The following is a 16,449-nucleotide window of genomic DNA, read 5'->3' as shown; positions in this document are numbered from 1 at the left end:
AAATCCCAGTCTTTCCTTGTTTCTTGAGATTCCCCCCGTTTCATCATCACCCCTTTCCATTTTGAATTATAGTTTTCGGCTTATGCTATGTATAGGAGTCTTAAATGTGCAGCTCTGAAGTACCCCTTCAAATTGGGTAATCCCAATCTGCCCTGTTCTAATGGAAGAATCAGTTTATCCCACTTGACTCTTGTCATCTTCCCCTCCCAGATAAAGTACTTCATTTCCTTATTAATTGCTACCCAGAACTTGATAAAAATATGCTTGACCTGTGTATAAGATTAAAGGGACTAAAAACATTTTAACTGCTTGTATCTTACCATCCATATCCATATAAAAAAAGCTTCCATTTTCTCAGTTTTTGTATTATCTTTGGTTTAGTCTCTTCCCACATATCCTTAGCTGCCACACTAGAATAATTTTTAATCTTTACTCCTAAATACTTCATTTTATCATGTCCCCATAAATATGGGTATTCCTGAACCAGTTCATGTGTGGGTATATAATTTACCGCTATTGTCTTTGTTTTAGCTTTATTAATTTTGTATCCCGAAAAGATCTGAAATTGTCTCAAAATGTTCCACAACACCGTAATGTCTCTTTCTGGTTTTGTCAGGTATAAAATAATATCATCTGCAAATAAAGTCAGCTTTTCTTGACTGCCATACCAGTTATATCCTTGAATTTCTGATTCCCTTATTTTCTTTACCAGTGCTTCTAAATATAATGCAAATAATAAAGGGAAAGAGGATACCCCTGCCTGGTTCCTCTGCTCAAGCAGACACACACACACACCACTTTAATTTTCGCCTCCTATTCTTCATATATCCTCCTAATCAACCCTATATTGTTTTCAGGAAATGCAAATGATTCCATTGCCCTTGCTTGCTTCATTCATTTATTTTGTTTTTCTTTATTAACATTCACGTTGTTTTCTTTGTTAATTCTTTTGTTCTTTCCTTGTCATTTTATCCATCCTGTTTATATCCCTCTTTCTTCCTTTTTATTTCTGAAATGGCATGGGAGCTGGCATATTTTATCAGCTTGTCTAATGTAATTTCTGGTCTGCTTAATGACTTCCTGTTTACTCTACCAGTGAAACATTTCCATATTAGATCTTATCTTTATTTCTACATTGATATTTAACTGTAAGTATTTTTTTTTATTCTTGCCTAAATCAGCTTTGTTAAAACTAACAAGGTAGACTTCAACAGTAAGTGCATAGCTTCAGTGGGATTTGTATAAATTACTGGGATAGCATTGCAATTAGTACACTTTTTTTGTGTGTTTTTACATTGAGGACTGAGTTTATTCACCTAGTGGAAGTAGGCGGTAGCCATTGGCTGTAGTACTTATTAGTCATTATTCTGTGTTTTTAGTGCATCTGTAAATAGCTTCTCTAACAAAATTGCAATCCCATGGAGTGGCTATCGGTTTACTTGGAGGCTTGTTGTGCATGCAAAGTCCCTTTCAAAAAGATTTGACATGAGATTGCATTGCAAGAGGAGGATAGATGGGCAAACATGCTGAAATGGCCAATAACTGAACCTTGACAGAACAATAAGAAAGGTCATAAGATACTAGCACACACAAATATTGTAAAACCAGAGAACAGCTGGCCCTGAATGGGTACTGGTTATGTTCTTGGCACTAATTAGAAAGCCTTTTCCATTTGCTAATATATGATTTTCTAGTAGCAGTCCTTCTTGTCTCCATTAGTAGCTTTTGCACGTCCTCAGCAAACAAGTGCCAAAAGGAATTAAGGCCCTATCATCCAGGCAGTGTAACTTGCTCGATGTCAGAGTGTATCAGACACCCCTGTTCTTGTGTGAGTAGATCCGGTCTGTGAGGATGCTTGTGGTAGTTGCCCTTGGCCATTTCCAGAAGAAGGGAGAACCATAGTTGCCTGGGTTAGAACAGAGTCACCACAGTGATTCCGGGGGAATTCCTTATGAATTTTCAAAAGTAGCCTGGATAGTGGAAAGAGTGGAAAAACACACAGGAGTATTCCTGTTCAAGGAAAAGAAAAGACATCTGTATTCAAGGCCTTCTTGCATGGAGTCCTAAATCTTATCTTGCATGGTGTCCTAAATCTTATCTTGCCAGCTGATTGTTCAGAGGGGAGGCAAAGAGGTCTGCATGAGGAATTTCTTGGAAGACCCTCTGACCTAGTTTCTATTCATGAGGGTCTGCCTGGTCCTGATCAGCTTGTTTGCCACACAGTTTTGCTCTACCAGAATGCAGGATGCCTGTAGTGTGAGATTGTGCTGTGAAGCCATATCCCAAGCTGACTTAGCTAGCCTGCAAAGGGGGTAAGACCTGATCCCCCCCCCTACTTGCTGATGTACCACATGACTGTGGTATTGTCAGTAACAACTTGAAGAGCTCCTGGGGACCTAAGATGATTCAGAGAGTTAAGTGCCTGAATCAGATCAAGCATCTCTTAGATATTTATGTGCTTGCATCTGTCCTTGGATTCCCACACACCCTGCAGCTTTATTCGGGTCTATATCATGACATCAAAACGTCGTAATATCAAACATCTAATGCTCGACCAGTATTCGTCGAAACGCATTTGCACAAATCGATGAATACTTACAGGGCAAAGATGTAGTTGGCCCGCGACACAATGTTGCCTTTTCCTCCACTGTAGTGTGATCTCGGGGTTGGTATATTTAGTTAGGGAGGGGTGTGGGGGAGAGCGTAGCCCCCCCCCCCACATGGGTAGGTTTGTTTTAGGTTTAGTTTGTTTTGTTGTATTGCGGGGCAAGTGTTTGTTTGCCCTGTAAGTTTTCATTGATTTGCAGAAATGCATTTCGATGAATAGTGGTCGATCTTTAGGTATTTGATATTACGTTTCGACATCGTAAAATAGACCTGCTTTATTCCTACTGGAACTGCTCTCAAAGAAAAGTCTGAGGCATCTCTGGTGACTGACTGCTTTGGAACAAATAGGGAGAAGGGGTGACCTGGTTTAAGGATATCTGTTGTCCCCACCAAATGATTTCTTTTCTGACAAACCTCAGCACTGCGATTTGAAAAGACAAAAGGTGTTAGTGCTGGTAGCAAAGAGACTTCAGATACTGGTTAACTTTCTCATCTGCAGTCTTGCCAGGGGTATCATGAGAATCATAGAAGCCATGAAACCCTTACAGTGATTAAATTTGAGTGAAAAACCTTAGAAATAGATCTAGATATAGATCTTTTTTTTCCTGTGGAAGAAAAGCTGTTTGAACTGAGGTGTCTAGCTGACATACCCGGGAACACAATCCTGTGTGAAGGAGAAAAGGAAGAAGTATGAATGTTCTCTTGTAATCCCAGCTTGTGTAAGAGATCTGTCACCCAAGAGAGATATTTTTGACACACTGAAAAAGACTCTACAAAGGTAAGCAAGTCATCTAAATTTGGAAAAATGTGGATACCCTTTAGCCTGCAATGAGCTATAACTGGAGCGAGACATTTTGTGAACACTCTTGGTGCAGTGGATAGTCCAAAAAGTAAGGCAGAGAACTGGTAATGTGATCCAGACACACAAAACCTTAAGAAACACATGAAGTCTGGTTGAATAAGTATGTGATGATAGGCATCTTTTATGTCTAGTGTTACCAGGAAACTTGAAAGATGAAGAAGAGTTAACATGTTGTGAAGTGACATCATTTTGAATTTGTGCGCCATGACATACAGGATTAGGAAAGAAAGCTCCGTAACTGGTCTACACACATTTTCTTTCTTTGGTATTAAAAATATCCTTCCCCACCTGGGAAGGAGGAACTGGTTCTATCACTCCTTGGGACAGCATGTGATGAAGAACCAGAAGAAACAAGAGAGTCTGATCTAGAGGATGAGGAATGACCCCCTGGAAAGGAAGAATTTCCTACCACTGACTTCTGTAACCTTGATGAATGACCCTTATCTAAAATTATCAGTTAGCAAAGAGAAAAATGAAAATTAAGACTTTCTGGAAGAAAAAAGGAGGCTAAGGTGGGAGGGGTCACAGTGCCTCTTGCTGGACCGTCCTTGGTTTTGGGAGGTTCATGGCTTGTTTTTGGAACCCTTTTGTTATTACTTATTAAAAGTCTTTTTACCTGTTTTTGTTAAGACTGTTTGTTCTGATTTTTGCCAAAATTGGATGACGAGTTATAGAATCCCTTAGAAAATTTGGAAAGGGAGGGCTAAAACATCATATTCCTTGCATCAGCCTACTACTTTCATCACACTTTCTGATTACCAGTGCAACAGAGGTGCCAAAAACTAAATCTCTATTCAAAGGGGAATTAAAAAACTCATTTTTGACATCATTATCTGAGAGCTTCCATGAATGCAGCCATGAAAACTTTCTCAAAATAGTACCAGTGGCCATAACCCTCGAAGAAGGGATCAACAGAGTTATACAAATACTGTAAACAATGGGTAATAACTGGTCCAGTAGAAGAAACGAAATCACTTAAAGCAGAGTTTTCCTCACAAGAAGAAACTGCAGGTAAAACACTCATACTTTCAGAATCAATAAATGAAGAAATAGATAACTGGTTCCAAAGTCATGTACTGAAACTATATGCCAAAAAATGCACTATTGTATCCTTTGCGAGCTCATTTAACTAAGGGAACTACCACATTGACAATATATCTGTAAGAGTTGACACAGTTGTTTGGGATATGGGAACTCTTGTGGGCAGCAACCTAACCTTTGACCAACCTGTGTCCATTGCTGTAAGAAAGTCTTTCTATATTGCACAGCTTATAAACAAAGGTATTGTGTTGAAATCTAGAGATAACACTGTTCCCTTTACTCAGCCATCATTTGGCCAGTCATTTAATATAATGCATCTTTTGGCATGTGTCTGTCCAGATGGAGGCAAAAACTGGAATGCTCACAGAGATTCCTTACTAAAAGGATACAAATCCTAAACATGTCCCACATGGACCGAGTCAAAGCCCTGTCACTACACTCGGTATCCTATAGACTGCTAAAAGGTGAACACTGTCTGGTATACAAGGCATCCTCTTATCCTGTACTGATGGTTTATTGCACATCAGGAAGTCCAGTGGCATAAGAAATGCTTAGTGTAGGGATCTCTTCTGCAGTATCAACAGAATGGTTTGAAGGAACAGGTAAATTTCACAGAACATACTGCTGCTGTGGAGCAGAAACAGCCACCTTAAATTTCATCCCTCTCTGTATTCAAGCGCAACTTGGATCTATGAGTGGGAAACAGAAAATGTACCCCAAGACTGCCCCCTGCATTACTGATAGACAGAGACAGGTCCTAAGTACTTTATCCCATGCATGCATCCCCTTAAATTATATATCATATGATCCCATTTATTCTCATTAGGGTACTATATAATCATCAACCCTAGGATGGGTAATGTCACTCTGTAACTAAATGGGATTGATTAATTTGTGCACATAAAGGGAAGTTGGTTAGGCTTAAAATGACCCATAAGGGCAGCTAGCCTAGAACTTACTTATGAACCTATGCTGATGCCCCATCTCTAAGTTTAACAAAGAGAAAATAATGTTCAGTTGCTTATCAAGAACCAGAATCTGCCAAGTTACGCATGCCCTCAAGTCATTGTACCACAGGTACCAGTATGACTCAGTCATAGCCAGTGTAGGTGGAAATGACTAAAACATACCTCCCTAGGCAATTTGAAGAGAGACATTAGGAAGCTGTCATATTATGCATCACATTAGGAAGCTGTCATATTATGCATCACAGTATGGTATGTGCCAGCATTCAACCTTCACCAAGGATGATACCACAATAAGAACAAAAGATGATTGACTTTAATATTTGGCCTAGTTTCTGATGTCATTATAAGGGGATACAGTATTTGTCAGCATGGGAAGATGTGGGTAACAAACCACTTTGCTTTTGCCAAGGATAGTCTGCATCTATCCTCTCTATGCTTTGGAGTGTTGGCTAAAGCATTGTCCTCACCCATATTGCCTTATTTTTAGGCAATGTCAAATTAACACACCTTCCAACGTAGCAAAATAAACCCTTGGGAATATCAGGGTGTTTCTGATCAGTGCCAGGAATTTAAACAAGAAGCTTCATACCCTTAAAGTTGTCCTGTCCTGGAGACCGCAGATATCTGTGCGGTAACAGAAACCTGATTTAAAGCTGCAGGGAGTACCCTGATAGTGCAAGGCTTCAGTCTCTTCCATATGTTTAGATCAGCAACTACACAGACAAGGACTAACAAGCATACCTCTGGGTTGGTTAAAGAAGACAACATACTGGAATTACTCCATGTACAAATTACCATAGATAAAGTCCCGTACTGTAAACCAGAAAGCTGTAGGTCCCCCACTATATCCCTGAAATTCATAGCTCATACTTAGACCGACACTTCCATTTCAACCAAGTACCATACTCACGGGGGACTTAAATTACCCCTCCATAGACTAGGAAGGAAGCCTAAACAACCCCAAATTAGCAGGCTCAGAGATTTCATGGACTTTGTAAGTACAAACATCCTAGATCAGATAGTGCATGTGTCCAACAGAAGTACAGACATATTAGACTTGTTACTCACAGATGTGGAAAAACGCTGTATCCCATCCACTGTCATGTCATGTCTGGGAATGTCAGATCACAAAGCGGTTTCCTTTGAAACAAAAAGTACTCAAAAAAAAAAAAACAATTCTGCAACCCCAGCAAACCTTGTAACAGTTATAAACTTTTCCAAGGCAAACTGTTTTATTAAGCAATAGCCTCTCTAAATCCCAAGCCCCTCCACACCCAAAGTGACACAGCAGCCTATGCGGAATTGTTCACAGAAACTCTGAACAACCATGTCACTGGTAGCATAGAGGCTGCTGTACCTTTCAGAAGCAAACCCAAAACAAACTCTGAAAATAAACCACCTGCTTGGAATCCAAAATTAAACAGGTTGCCCAACAAAAAAAAGTCACAGCTAAAATTAGGAACAGTAACACCCCAAAAGAAGAGGTCTGTCATCAAACTAAATAGACAACTAAGAAAGCTAAAGAAGTCCAAGAAAGCTAATTTGGAGGTAAAGACAGCTTCCAGGCCAAGGATAACCATAAGACCCGTAATAGTAGACACAGTAGTCAGGTATTTGAGGACATATAGGCAGTAACCTGGACTTCGATCAACATGTGTATCAAAGTTAGTAAGAAAGTCTGTCTGTATCGCTCAACTTATAAATAAGGGTCTGGCATCTAGGTCCAGGTAAGTCATTGTGCCACTGTATTTGGCCCTTATCAGACCCATCATTGAGTTTAACACCCACATCCACAGAGGTTCCTCACAAAAAAGAATACAGAGGTAAATACAATGTCCTTTGCAGATCACCTCAAAGCCGTATCTCTGTACTCTCTTTCTTACAGACTGCTGAGAGATGATCTATACTTGGCATACAAGGCATCCTGGATCCCGCTCTGATGGGCCTTTTGTATATCCAGAGAATGAACATCATCAAAATTATGAGATCTAAGGACCTAACTTTACTTATGACATAAATAGGACATGTTGGAGGGATAGGTGTTTATCTCAGAATATTTTGATTCTCTGGAATAGATTTCCATCCATATTAAAGGGAAAAGCCGAAAGACACAAACAAACAAATTAAAGGGAAATCAAAAATTCACCCCAGTTCAGGCACCTATGTCTCAGATGTACAGAGGCAGCCATTAAGTCATGTCCTAGCTAACATATATCCTTTAGAACAACCTATAAGGCACAGAAACTTGTCAGATAAATTTAGTTTGCATGGCTAGGCTTATAAAGGCCCTAGTGGTCATTAGCCTAGTATATACCTATGAACCTGTGAACAACAATTTGTAGCCAGAGGTCTTGGTCTAGAGCACATCTGCATGGATTCATGTCTCTCTCTCTCTCTCAGTTTTGGAATGCTATATTTTATATTCTGCATTTTTCTTTTATTCATAATAGTTGATTATGTTGTCTACATCATCTTGAAATCTGTTATGTTTTCCTGTGCATCACCTTATAAAAAATATATAGGTGTGCAGTTAGAGTAGCAATGCTGATTTTCTCTGAGCTGATCATTTCCATGCTAATGTTTCCAAATACAGCTGTAACTTTTTGCTATGTTCATATTCATGTGAAGTGGTCATCTGTAGTCAGGAGCAGACCAACCACAAGAGGGACACTGGAGGTAACCAACACAGCTTAGAAGGGCAAGCAGATTTAGTCCCCATATTTATACTAGACAACTTTTCCAGCTTACATGAGTTGTATATAGTAAACCTTGATCCTTTTTTTTTCTTTTTTTTTTTTTTACAATTGATGTCATGTGAGCTAGAAAAAGAGATTTTTGTTTGCTACTGTGTTGCTATTACCAGCAGTTATAGCCTAAAAGGCAAACATCTCTAGAGAGCTGTAGTACATCCAATGTTAACTTTTAAGTTACAAAGCTAAAAGGAACGTTTCCATAATTTGATTAGCTAAATTTTGTTTTTTATTTTAATTTTTCAATACCTGTTTTGTCCTATTCAGGATTGCAGGGAAGCTAAAGCTTGTCTTGCAAATCATGGCGCAAAATGCAAAGATTTAATCCTGGACGAGATACCAGTCCATTACACTGTGTGCGTGTGTAGACATGTATACACACGAAATCTGCATATAAAAACATGGAGAATTTAGAGGACTGTCAGTTTATCTACAACTTGTCTTTGGGTTGTGGGGCGAAACCAGAGCACCATGCAAAAACCCACAGGGACAAAGAGTGGTGTGTATACTTTGTAAAGAAGGCACCCCAGCTGGGAACTGAACTACAGAACCAAGATCTGTAAGGCAGCAACACCAACCACTAACAAAGGAGAAAAAAGTGAACATTGTTTTATTTTTGATCATCATAAAAGAGAATTAACTGTAATGCAAATAAAACATCAGTGATGAAGATGGATTTTTTCTTTAACATGCAAACTGCAAAACCTAGTTTCATATGTATAATGTTTTTTCTTGTTTCCTTTTGTATTTGTAGGAAAAAATCTTTTACAGCATTCATATAGCTAGTCTGGAAGCAATTTTGTGGCTTTTCAGGAATGTTGTGGTTTGAGTTTAAAAACAGTCTTGAAGGGTCATCTGTTTTTTATATTAAAACAAGATGTTTTCCAAGCTGTGGATTACATTGCTTCTTTTTTATTCATGATGATACTCTGACTGTAGTTATGTACTTTGCCTTGGCAGAGAGTTGTGTCCCCTGTGGAAGCTGATCAAGGTGATTGTGCTTGAATGTTTGCTTCTTACGGTTACATGTTGGCCCCTTTCCCGTTAGTGTGCAAGTGCATCGGATGTTAGTGATTTGTGTTTGTTCATTCCTTGTCTTCCATCACCCTTGGTATTTAAAGTGCTGGAGGGACTGACTGGGGTTTAAAAGCAAACTGAGTGGGTTTCAGAAGTAATTTATGAAATACAGTGGGAACCAAGAGTATAGTTTTTGCATACATTAGAACCGAGTACTCTGGACTTGGACTTTTCATATTCTAGATGTGATCCTGGGTCTGTGTTCCCACACTGCTACGTGATGTGGGACCAGAAAATAGCTACATCTTGCAGTCCTAGACTTGATTTCTGGAAAGTGTGCATATTCGTTTTTTTCTGTCAAATCCTTCAACCAGAAGGATCACTTTTCAAATAGGTAGCAACAGTTGATATTGGTGCCTGCTTGTAAATAGTCTTGGGTAACAATGAAATACCAGCCTCCATTTCAAGACAACTTTAAGGGCAAAAACAAACAAACAAAAAAAAAAAAAGACGGAGGGACAAACTTGAGACATTATCTTCGCTTTTTTCTTTACACCTGTAAACATCACAAGTATGATTTTTCATTTGTGTCTCCTAAGTAACAGTACAGTCTCATACCCCCATCACCACACACACACACACACACACACACACACTCTTGATATTTCTCTCTCTCTGTCTCCATGTTTCTGTCTGTGTATTTCTCAAATATCAAGGTTTCAAAATTTTGTGAGGTATAGTAGAGTGTGCTGATGCCAGAACAGGAAATGATCATAGGGAAGGCTGGTGGTTACTCGGATCCCGGCTGTCACTTACTTATGAGTTAAGCTAATCTAGCATTTCAGCCATGCCAGCGTAACTTGTTTATTTCAGATTATTCTTTTTTGGTTTTATATTTTTCTTTAGCAGACTGGAATTTTTTTTTCTTGATCTGGACACTTGCCTACATTCCAAATATTTCTTTTCCGTATGATTCATCACTACGTGACAGTGCCAGCCATCATGGTATACCACATCATCACTACAGAAAGGAACCAGGCTACTGTTGCATTGGATTTCCCTTCTTATATAGTTTATTCAAATTATGTGATCCTTGGATGATAAACTTCTTCACAAACCCTGCTTTTTTTCATTCTTTTTGCATGCAGTGGTTGTTAACTGTAACTCACAGATCTGAGATCAAACTCTCTGACTGGCTAAAAACTATTTAGACAAAGTTTTATGCCTGGCAGAGACAAATCTCATTGTGTAGTAGGAGTGTAAAACTGTGAAATTAGCACATAGAAGCACTCTGCATGGATTGTAACTGGCTAAATGTAGTGCTACATCAAAAAGCGTATGATTAATTTCTTAATGTCTTTGCTTTTCAAGGTGGATCACTTGGATAAGAATGGACAGTGTGCACTGGTTCATGCTGCCCTTCGAGGTCACCAGGAAGTGGTTAAATACCTTATTCAATGTGACTGGACAATGGCCGGTCAACAGCAAGGGGTATTTAAGAAGAGTCATGCTATTCAACAGGCATTGATAGCTGCAGCCAGCATGGGGTACAATGAGGTAAGATAACATTCCTGGTATTATTAAACTAGACTCCAAGTGCATATGAACAGTTGACCTGAAGAAGAACACAGTACTTTCCATTTTTCTTCCTCCCTGTATAAGTTTATTTTTTTAATTTGCTTTCTTATCCATTTTGTAGTTATTTTCACAAATTAACTAGAATGAGTTGCTAGAAATTTAACACAATTGTAATCCTATTGACTGTTATATCCAGTTTCCTGCTCCTCTTTCTTTCCTTCTTTGAGTGAATCAAATGTTGGCTTTTGCTCCTGTGTTACTCATTGCACACACAGCTCTTGGCATGTACACTAGATCCTTATTGAAAAGCAGACTACAGTAAAGAGTTGATTATCTGAACTAATTGGGACCTAGGGTAGTTCAGATAATCAAAATGTTTGGATAATTAAACATTTAATTGAACCAGATGAAAACCCTTCAACAAATGTTTTTGATTAACATTAAACAAGAAAAATAAAACAAACTGTAAGTACAAAATGGTATAGTATAGTATATTATTGTAGTAGAAGCTCAAAAAACACAAGCAAATACATATAATGTTTACATATTCAGATTTTATGATGTTTCTTACCTGTGAGCTGTGGAAGGCTGCGTTCAGATAATTGACATTTCTGATAATCGACTCTCTACTTTACTTATCATTGCTGGGGTATCTGTGCTGTTATTCTCTATCGCACCTTTTCCACTGCCTAGAAGTAGTCCGTAGCAGCTGCACTGCCTAGCATTTAGTCTTGTTTTATCTTTAGTCTGGCTGTTGACTAGATTCAGAACTCATTGCTGTATTTTCCTTTCTGATCTTGTTCAGAGAGTGTTTTGTTAGCCTCATTCTATTTAAAGTGTGCCTATGTACTGCTATATGTAGCTGTTCAGAGGGTAATATTGAATTTGATTTTTGTTTATGTAATTTACTGGCAATATGCTTGAAAATGTCAAAGTATAAACAAAATATTCTTTCTGTGTCTTTGTAAAAGTCATATGTTTATTTTCCTGTCATCTGTATTAAAGATAGCTGTATTGTGGAATACAGGAGTTAATTTTGTTGAAGAGTTTAACTTATGACTGATAAAAAGGATGACACTCCTTAAGAGTGATGTAAAAGAGTGATTTGCTGTGCTTAAAATAAATGTATTGCTGAATGCATCAGTTGTACTGGAATTAGCAGTTAAAAAGATTAATTTGGTACTGGGTAAGTGAAGTGGTGCTCAGACCCCAGCCATGACCCAAGACACAAGGACAGGAGTAAGTATCAGTTTAAAGAAGCCTGTTATCAGGTTTTGGGAGGTGAGAGAAAACCAGAGTACTTGAGGAAAAAACAAACAGATGTGGGGAGAACATGAGATTCCACCGACAGTGACTAGAAGTTAAGATTGATCCCCTGGACTGTGAGACAGAAGTCTTCACCACTAAGCCATTTTACTATATATTAAAACATGTTTGTTGATCTAGCTAATTGTTATCTACTCGATATACTGTATTAATATGTGATATAGGATGCAATACAAACAAATTCTTCATTGTCAGTTTGTTCTGTCGCTTGAGCCTTGTTTAGAGCCTGCCACAAGTCAAAATTGCTGGACTCATTTAATGACTTTATCACTTCTCACTGAGGTTCTCCTGGATGGGTACCTATACTAAGGCTGTCTGACCAGTGTAGTGCCTGCTAACCTAATAGAATGTTATCCAGGCAGGATAGATGGAATTTTAATCCTATGTTGTCTTTCTGAACTGTAGCTTATGAATTTAATGTGTTAGGACAACAGAGAGAGGGTATGCACTGAGCTACGTTTAAGTCACTGATGGAGTGCTGTTTTCACAGAGAAAGGCCATGTTCATGTATTTGCTCTTAAGTAGTATTTCCTCAGAACTGAATCTAACCAGTGATGTCTTACAGAAGGACTGCATTCTGTACCTCCTGGCCCTCATTTTGTACCCTGTACCTCCATGTTGTTGTCATCTTATAGGTATCCTGTATACCTCACCAGTTCAGTCCTTTCTAATTTAATCTGTTGTGTTTTAAGTACATGTGTTTGTGACCTTAACCTCTCACAGTCTGAGTGTCGTGCTCTTCATTCCATCTGAATCTTTTTTAATTTAGCCTTTTTTTCTGAACTGATGCTTTCAGGAAGTACACAGATAAAATACCACTTCACTGAAGACCTCTTCCAAGGTTCATCAGTTTCTGACACAAATAGACTAAATAGTTTATCTGGTCTGTCACAGAAAATTTTTCAGTCTTCTTCAATGTGTTTTGCCTTCTTTGGACCCTTGTAGCTCTCCTTTCATGTTATTTTGAATCATCCCATATTTATTTGTTTATTGCATTTGTTACCAGGATAGTCCGATTGGGAAACAGATGTCCCTTTTCAATAGAGGCCAGGGAGAAAAGCTCCATAGTAGTTACAATTGGACAGACCCATATCGGTGTTTATAAACGATATGTTACAGAAACATATATACAAGAAATTTTGTAAAATATATAAATATAAATATATATATATATATATATATATATATATATATATATATGTATGTATCAGCTAAAAATTATTTACAAGATTAACATTTAAAGGCCATTTCACACTGGGCTAATCGGAGGAGGAAGGGTACTGAGCAAACTGAGTTATTTATAGCACTTGTATTGTCTGCTGCATATTTTTCTAGCTAGTTTCACTGTGTGTAAGGTATTAACTAGAAATTTTCTACAATTGTTAAGCATCTGTTTGGGTTTGTTCTGATTTCCTGCCAAGGAGTGTGTTGTGTAACTTAATTGTTAGCAGTTAAAAGCGTTCTCTAGGGTCTCCTTGCTCCTTTATCTGTTTAAACATTTCTGCAGTTTTTTCTACCTAAATAGTGTGGGTAGTTGTAGCATTGTCAATATTCAGGCTTGTGTTTTGGGCCTAGTTGTTTGTTGGTAGAGGCTGTGTGTCTGAGCACATGTTCCAGGCCATCTTAGTTTAGCCAAAGCCAGTATTGCATTTCTGTGAGAGTGAAGTGTTTATGGTCATTGGCTGATTGGGGTTACCTGGTCTACGGCTTGGAGTAAGCACCTCATTGGTTCTTTCGAGCTTTTTTTTAAAGTTGTTTCAGGTTTCAACTTTGTTACTTAAGTTAACTTGAGTGTTTTTGCCATTTTACACTGAGCTAATCGAAGGAAGGGCACTAAGCAAACTGATCTGTGATGTATAACATTAAGTATCCTGTTTTTTGCTTATGTTTACGAGTTATTTATAGCACTTTTATTGTCTGCTGCATACTTTTCTAGCTAGTTTCACTGTGTGAGGTATTAACTAGAAATGTTCTGCAATTGTTAAGCATCTGTTTGAGTTTGTTTGTTCTGATATTTGTTTCTCACCCTCCCTCGCTGTTGGTATCATGTTCTTATACTTGGTGACTTTGAAGATGCCCACCCCTACTGTAAATTTGATCTGGGACACTCCTCCCAGTCTAGTGTCATTACCTCATTCTACCTAATACAGGGAGAACATTTGAGAAGGCCAACCCACTTAATTTCTTAACCTTGAATTATCTTCTCCCTTTCCACTTCACCCAAAACAAAACATTTCTAAGCTTGTTTCCTGTCTTTCCTGTAAGTAGTCTAGTCCAGATACAGATTTGCTGTATCCAGGACTGTGTGTAAGTTTCTGAGACCCCAAGCCTTTCTGTGTTGGAGGGAAGCCTTCTAGCTTATCAGTGGGAGTGGTAAGCACTAGGTAGCTTATCAAAAAAACATGTTATGCATCGCCGCTTATCTAAGGTTAAAGTATTTCCAGCGCCATAAAGTCTGCTCTTCGAATTTTCCCTTAGAACTAGCCAGTTTTAGTTTTGGCAATCAAATCTGTTTCTTTGAGCTCAACACTTGTTCAGAACTCGTTGTAAGCACTAAATAAGCTACAAATTACTACAACACTCAGCTTTCCTCACTTGTCTAGAGGAAAACAGTTTTTAATACTTAATAAATAAGCACCTATCCAGGCATGTCTAAGGGTCAGCTCCTGATGTTTTCTCCTGTCTATCTTGGGGCAATGCAGCAATTGCCTCATGTACACAGACAACCCCCTCCTCCTAACACTCAACACTACAACCTGTGAGAGATGCACTAACATAGCCAAACTGGAAGCAAAGCTCTCTTCACCCAAGACTGAACTAGACAGTCAAGAGGAGAAGGTAAATGCACCACACCACACTCATCACATAGTCCCTCAAAACCTACACCACCAAAACACACACATAGAAACACAAAACACACACCTACATTCGCGGAGGCTCTCAATAAAAATCGCTCTCAATAAAAATCTGCCCAAGCAACAGGGACCTCCAAAGCAGAAACGCAAGCAACCTCCACCCTCCCAACACAACCCAAAAGACACATAGCCCACAAACTCAGTGTGCCACTCAACCACATCCGATAAGGCATAACACCGTACCCAACACTCTAGTCATAGGTGACTGTATAGTCAGGCACACTGATGTTTCATTCACCAGGCTAAACAAGGAGAAAGTTACTGTCAGCTGCCTGTCGGGTGCCAGGATCCGCCACATAATGCATGCACTCAGGTCACTCCACAACAAGTACAAATATGACTCTGTCATTGTTCATGTTGGTGTGAATGACCTGAGATGTACCTCCCTGGACTACATGAAAAAAGACATGGAGGAGCTTTCCGATCTTGTAGCCCAGGCAGGTATGACCCTAGCCCTGAGTAGCACCCTGCAATCACCCAGAATGATACCACAGTACAAGGACAAAATCATTGACTTCAACAATTGGCTAAGCTTCTGGTGTCATTCTAAGGTGATCCAGTATCTGTCTGCCTGGGATGACATGATCAACAGACCACAATGCTTTGCCAGAGATGGCCTGCACCTGTCGCCCTTGGCATTCCGTATACTGGCTAAGGCTCTTGCCATTCCTATAGTGCCTTTTTTAGGCAAGGTTCAAATGACAAATTCACCACTGTAACAGGTACAAGCAAGCAAAATCTGAGGGTAATGCTACTCAATGCTAGAAGTCTAAACCTCAAAATGCACTCACTCGAGGCACTCCTTAAAATGGAGAACATCAACATCTGTGCAGTGACAGAGACCTGGTTCAAGGCTCCAGAGAGCACCCCTGCATTACCAGGCTATAATTCTTACCACACCTTTTGGCCACCTAATTTGACCGAAACACTAAAGGCGGAGGCGTGTCCATATTCGTTAAGGATATCCACACTTCCAGGCTAATCGCTCAGCATAATGCATCCGAGATTAAACAAGTGCAACTAACTCTGGGCAAGACCGCAATCCAAATTCTAGCTTGCTACAGATCCCCCACCATGCCCCAGCATTCCCACTCCTCATTTCTTGATACACTGAAAAATATTGGGGTACAACCGAACACCCTAATAATGGGCAGTTTCAACTACCTCACCATTAACTGGGAAAACTACTCATGTACCAACTCTTTTGCTCAACGTTTTCTGGAATTCATAAATTCCAACGCCTTGAATCAACTTATCCACACCCCCACCCAGGGGCAGCAATATCCTAGACCTGGTCATTACCAACATGGGCAACCTGTGTTCCACACCAGAGGTCAGTTCCTCATTGGTCAGATCCAACCACAAGCTAATCACCCTAGGCATCC

At 39.2% G+C, this 16,449-nt stretch overlaps 1 protein-coding gene across 1 annotated transcript in view; it reads left to right on the top strand.

Annotated features, from left to right (window-relative positions):
• The window catches only part of TANC2 (tetratricopeptide repeat, ankyrin repeat and coiled-coil containing 2), a 2,676,984-nt gene that overhangs the window by 2,211,693 nt on the left and 448,842 nt on the right, over positions 1–16,449 (top strand). The window contains exon 16 of the mRNA XM_044055212.1: positions 10,617–10,802. Within this exon, the coding sequence (XP_043911147.1) occupies positions 10,617–10,802 (186 nt within the window). The remainder of the gene's footprint in view (positions 1–10,616; positions 10,803–16,449) is intronic.

The sequence above is a fragment of the Protopterus annectens genome, chromosome 13.part0, assembly GCF_019279795.1.
Source record: "Protopterus annectens isolate FY-2018-M chromosome 13.part0, PAN1.0, whole genome shotgun sequence".
Lineage (NCBI taxonomy): Eukaryota > Metazoa > Chordata > Ceratodontiformes > Protopteridae > Protopterus > Protopterus annectens.
Note: the sequence above shows the minus strand (reverse complement) of the source record. Positions and strands in the feature narration are given on the sequence as shown.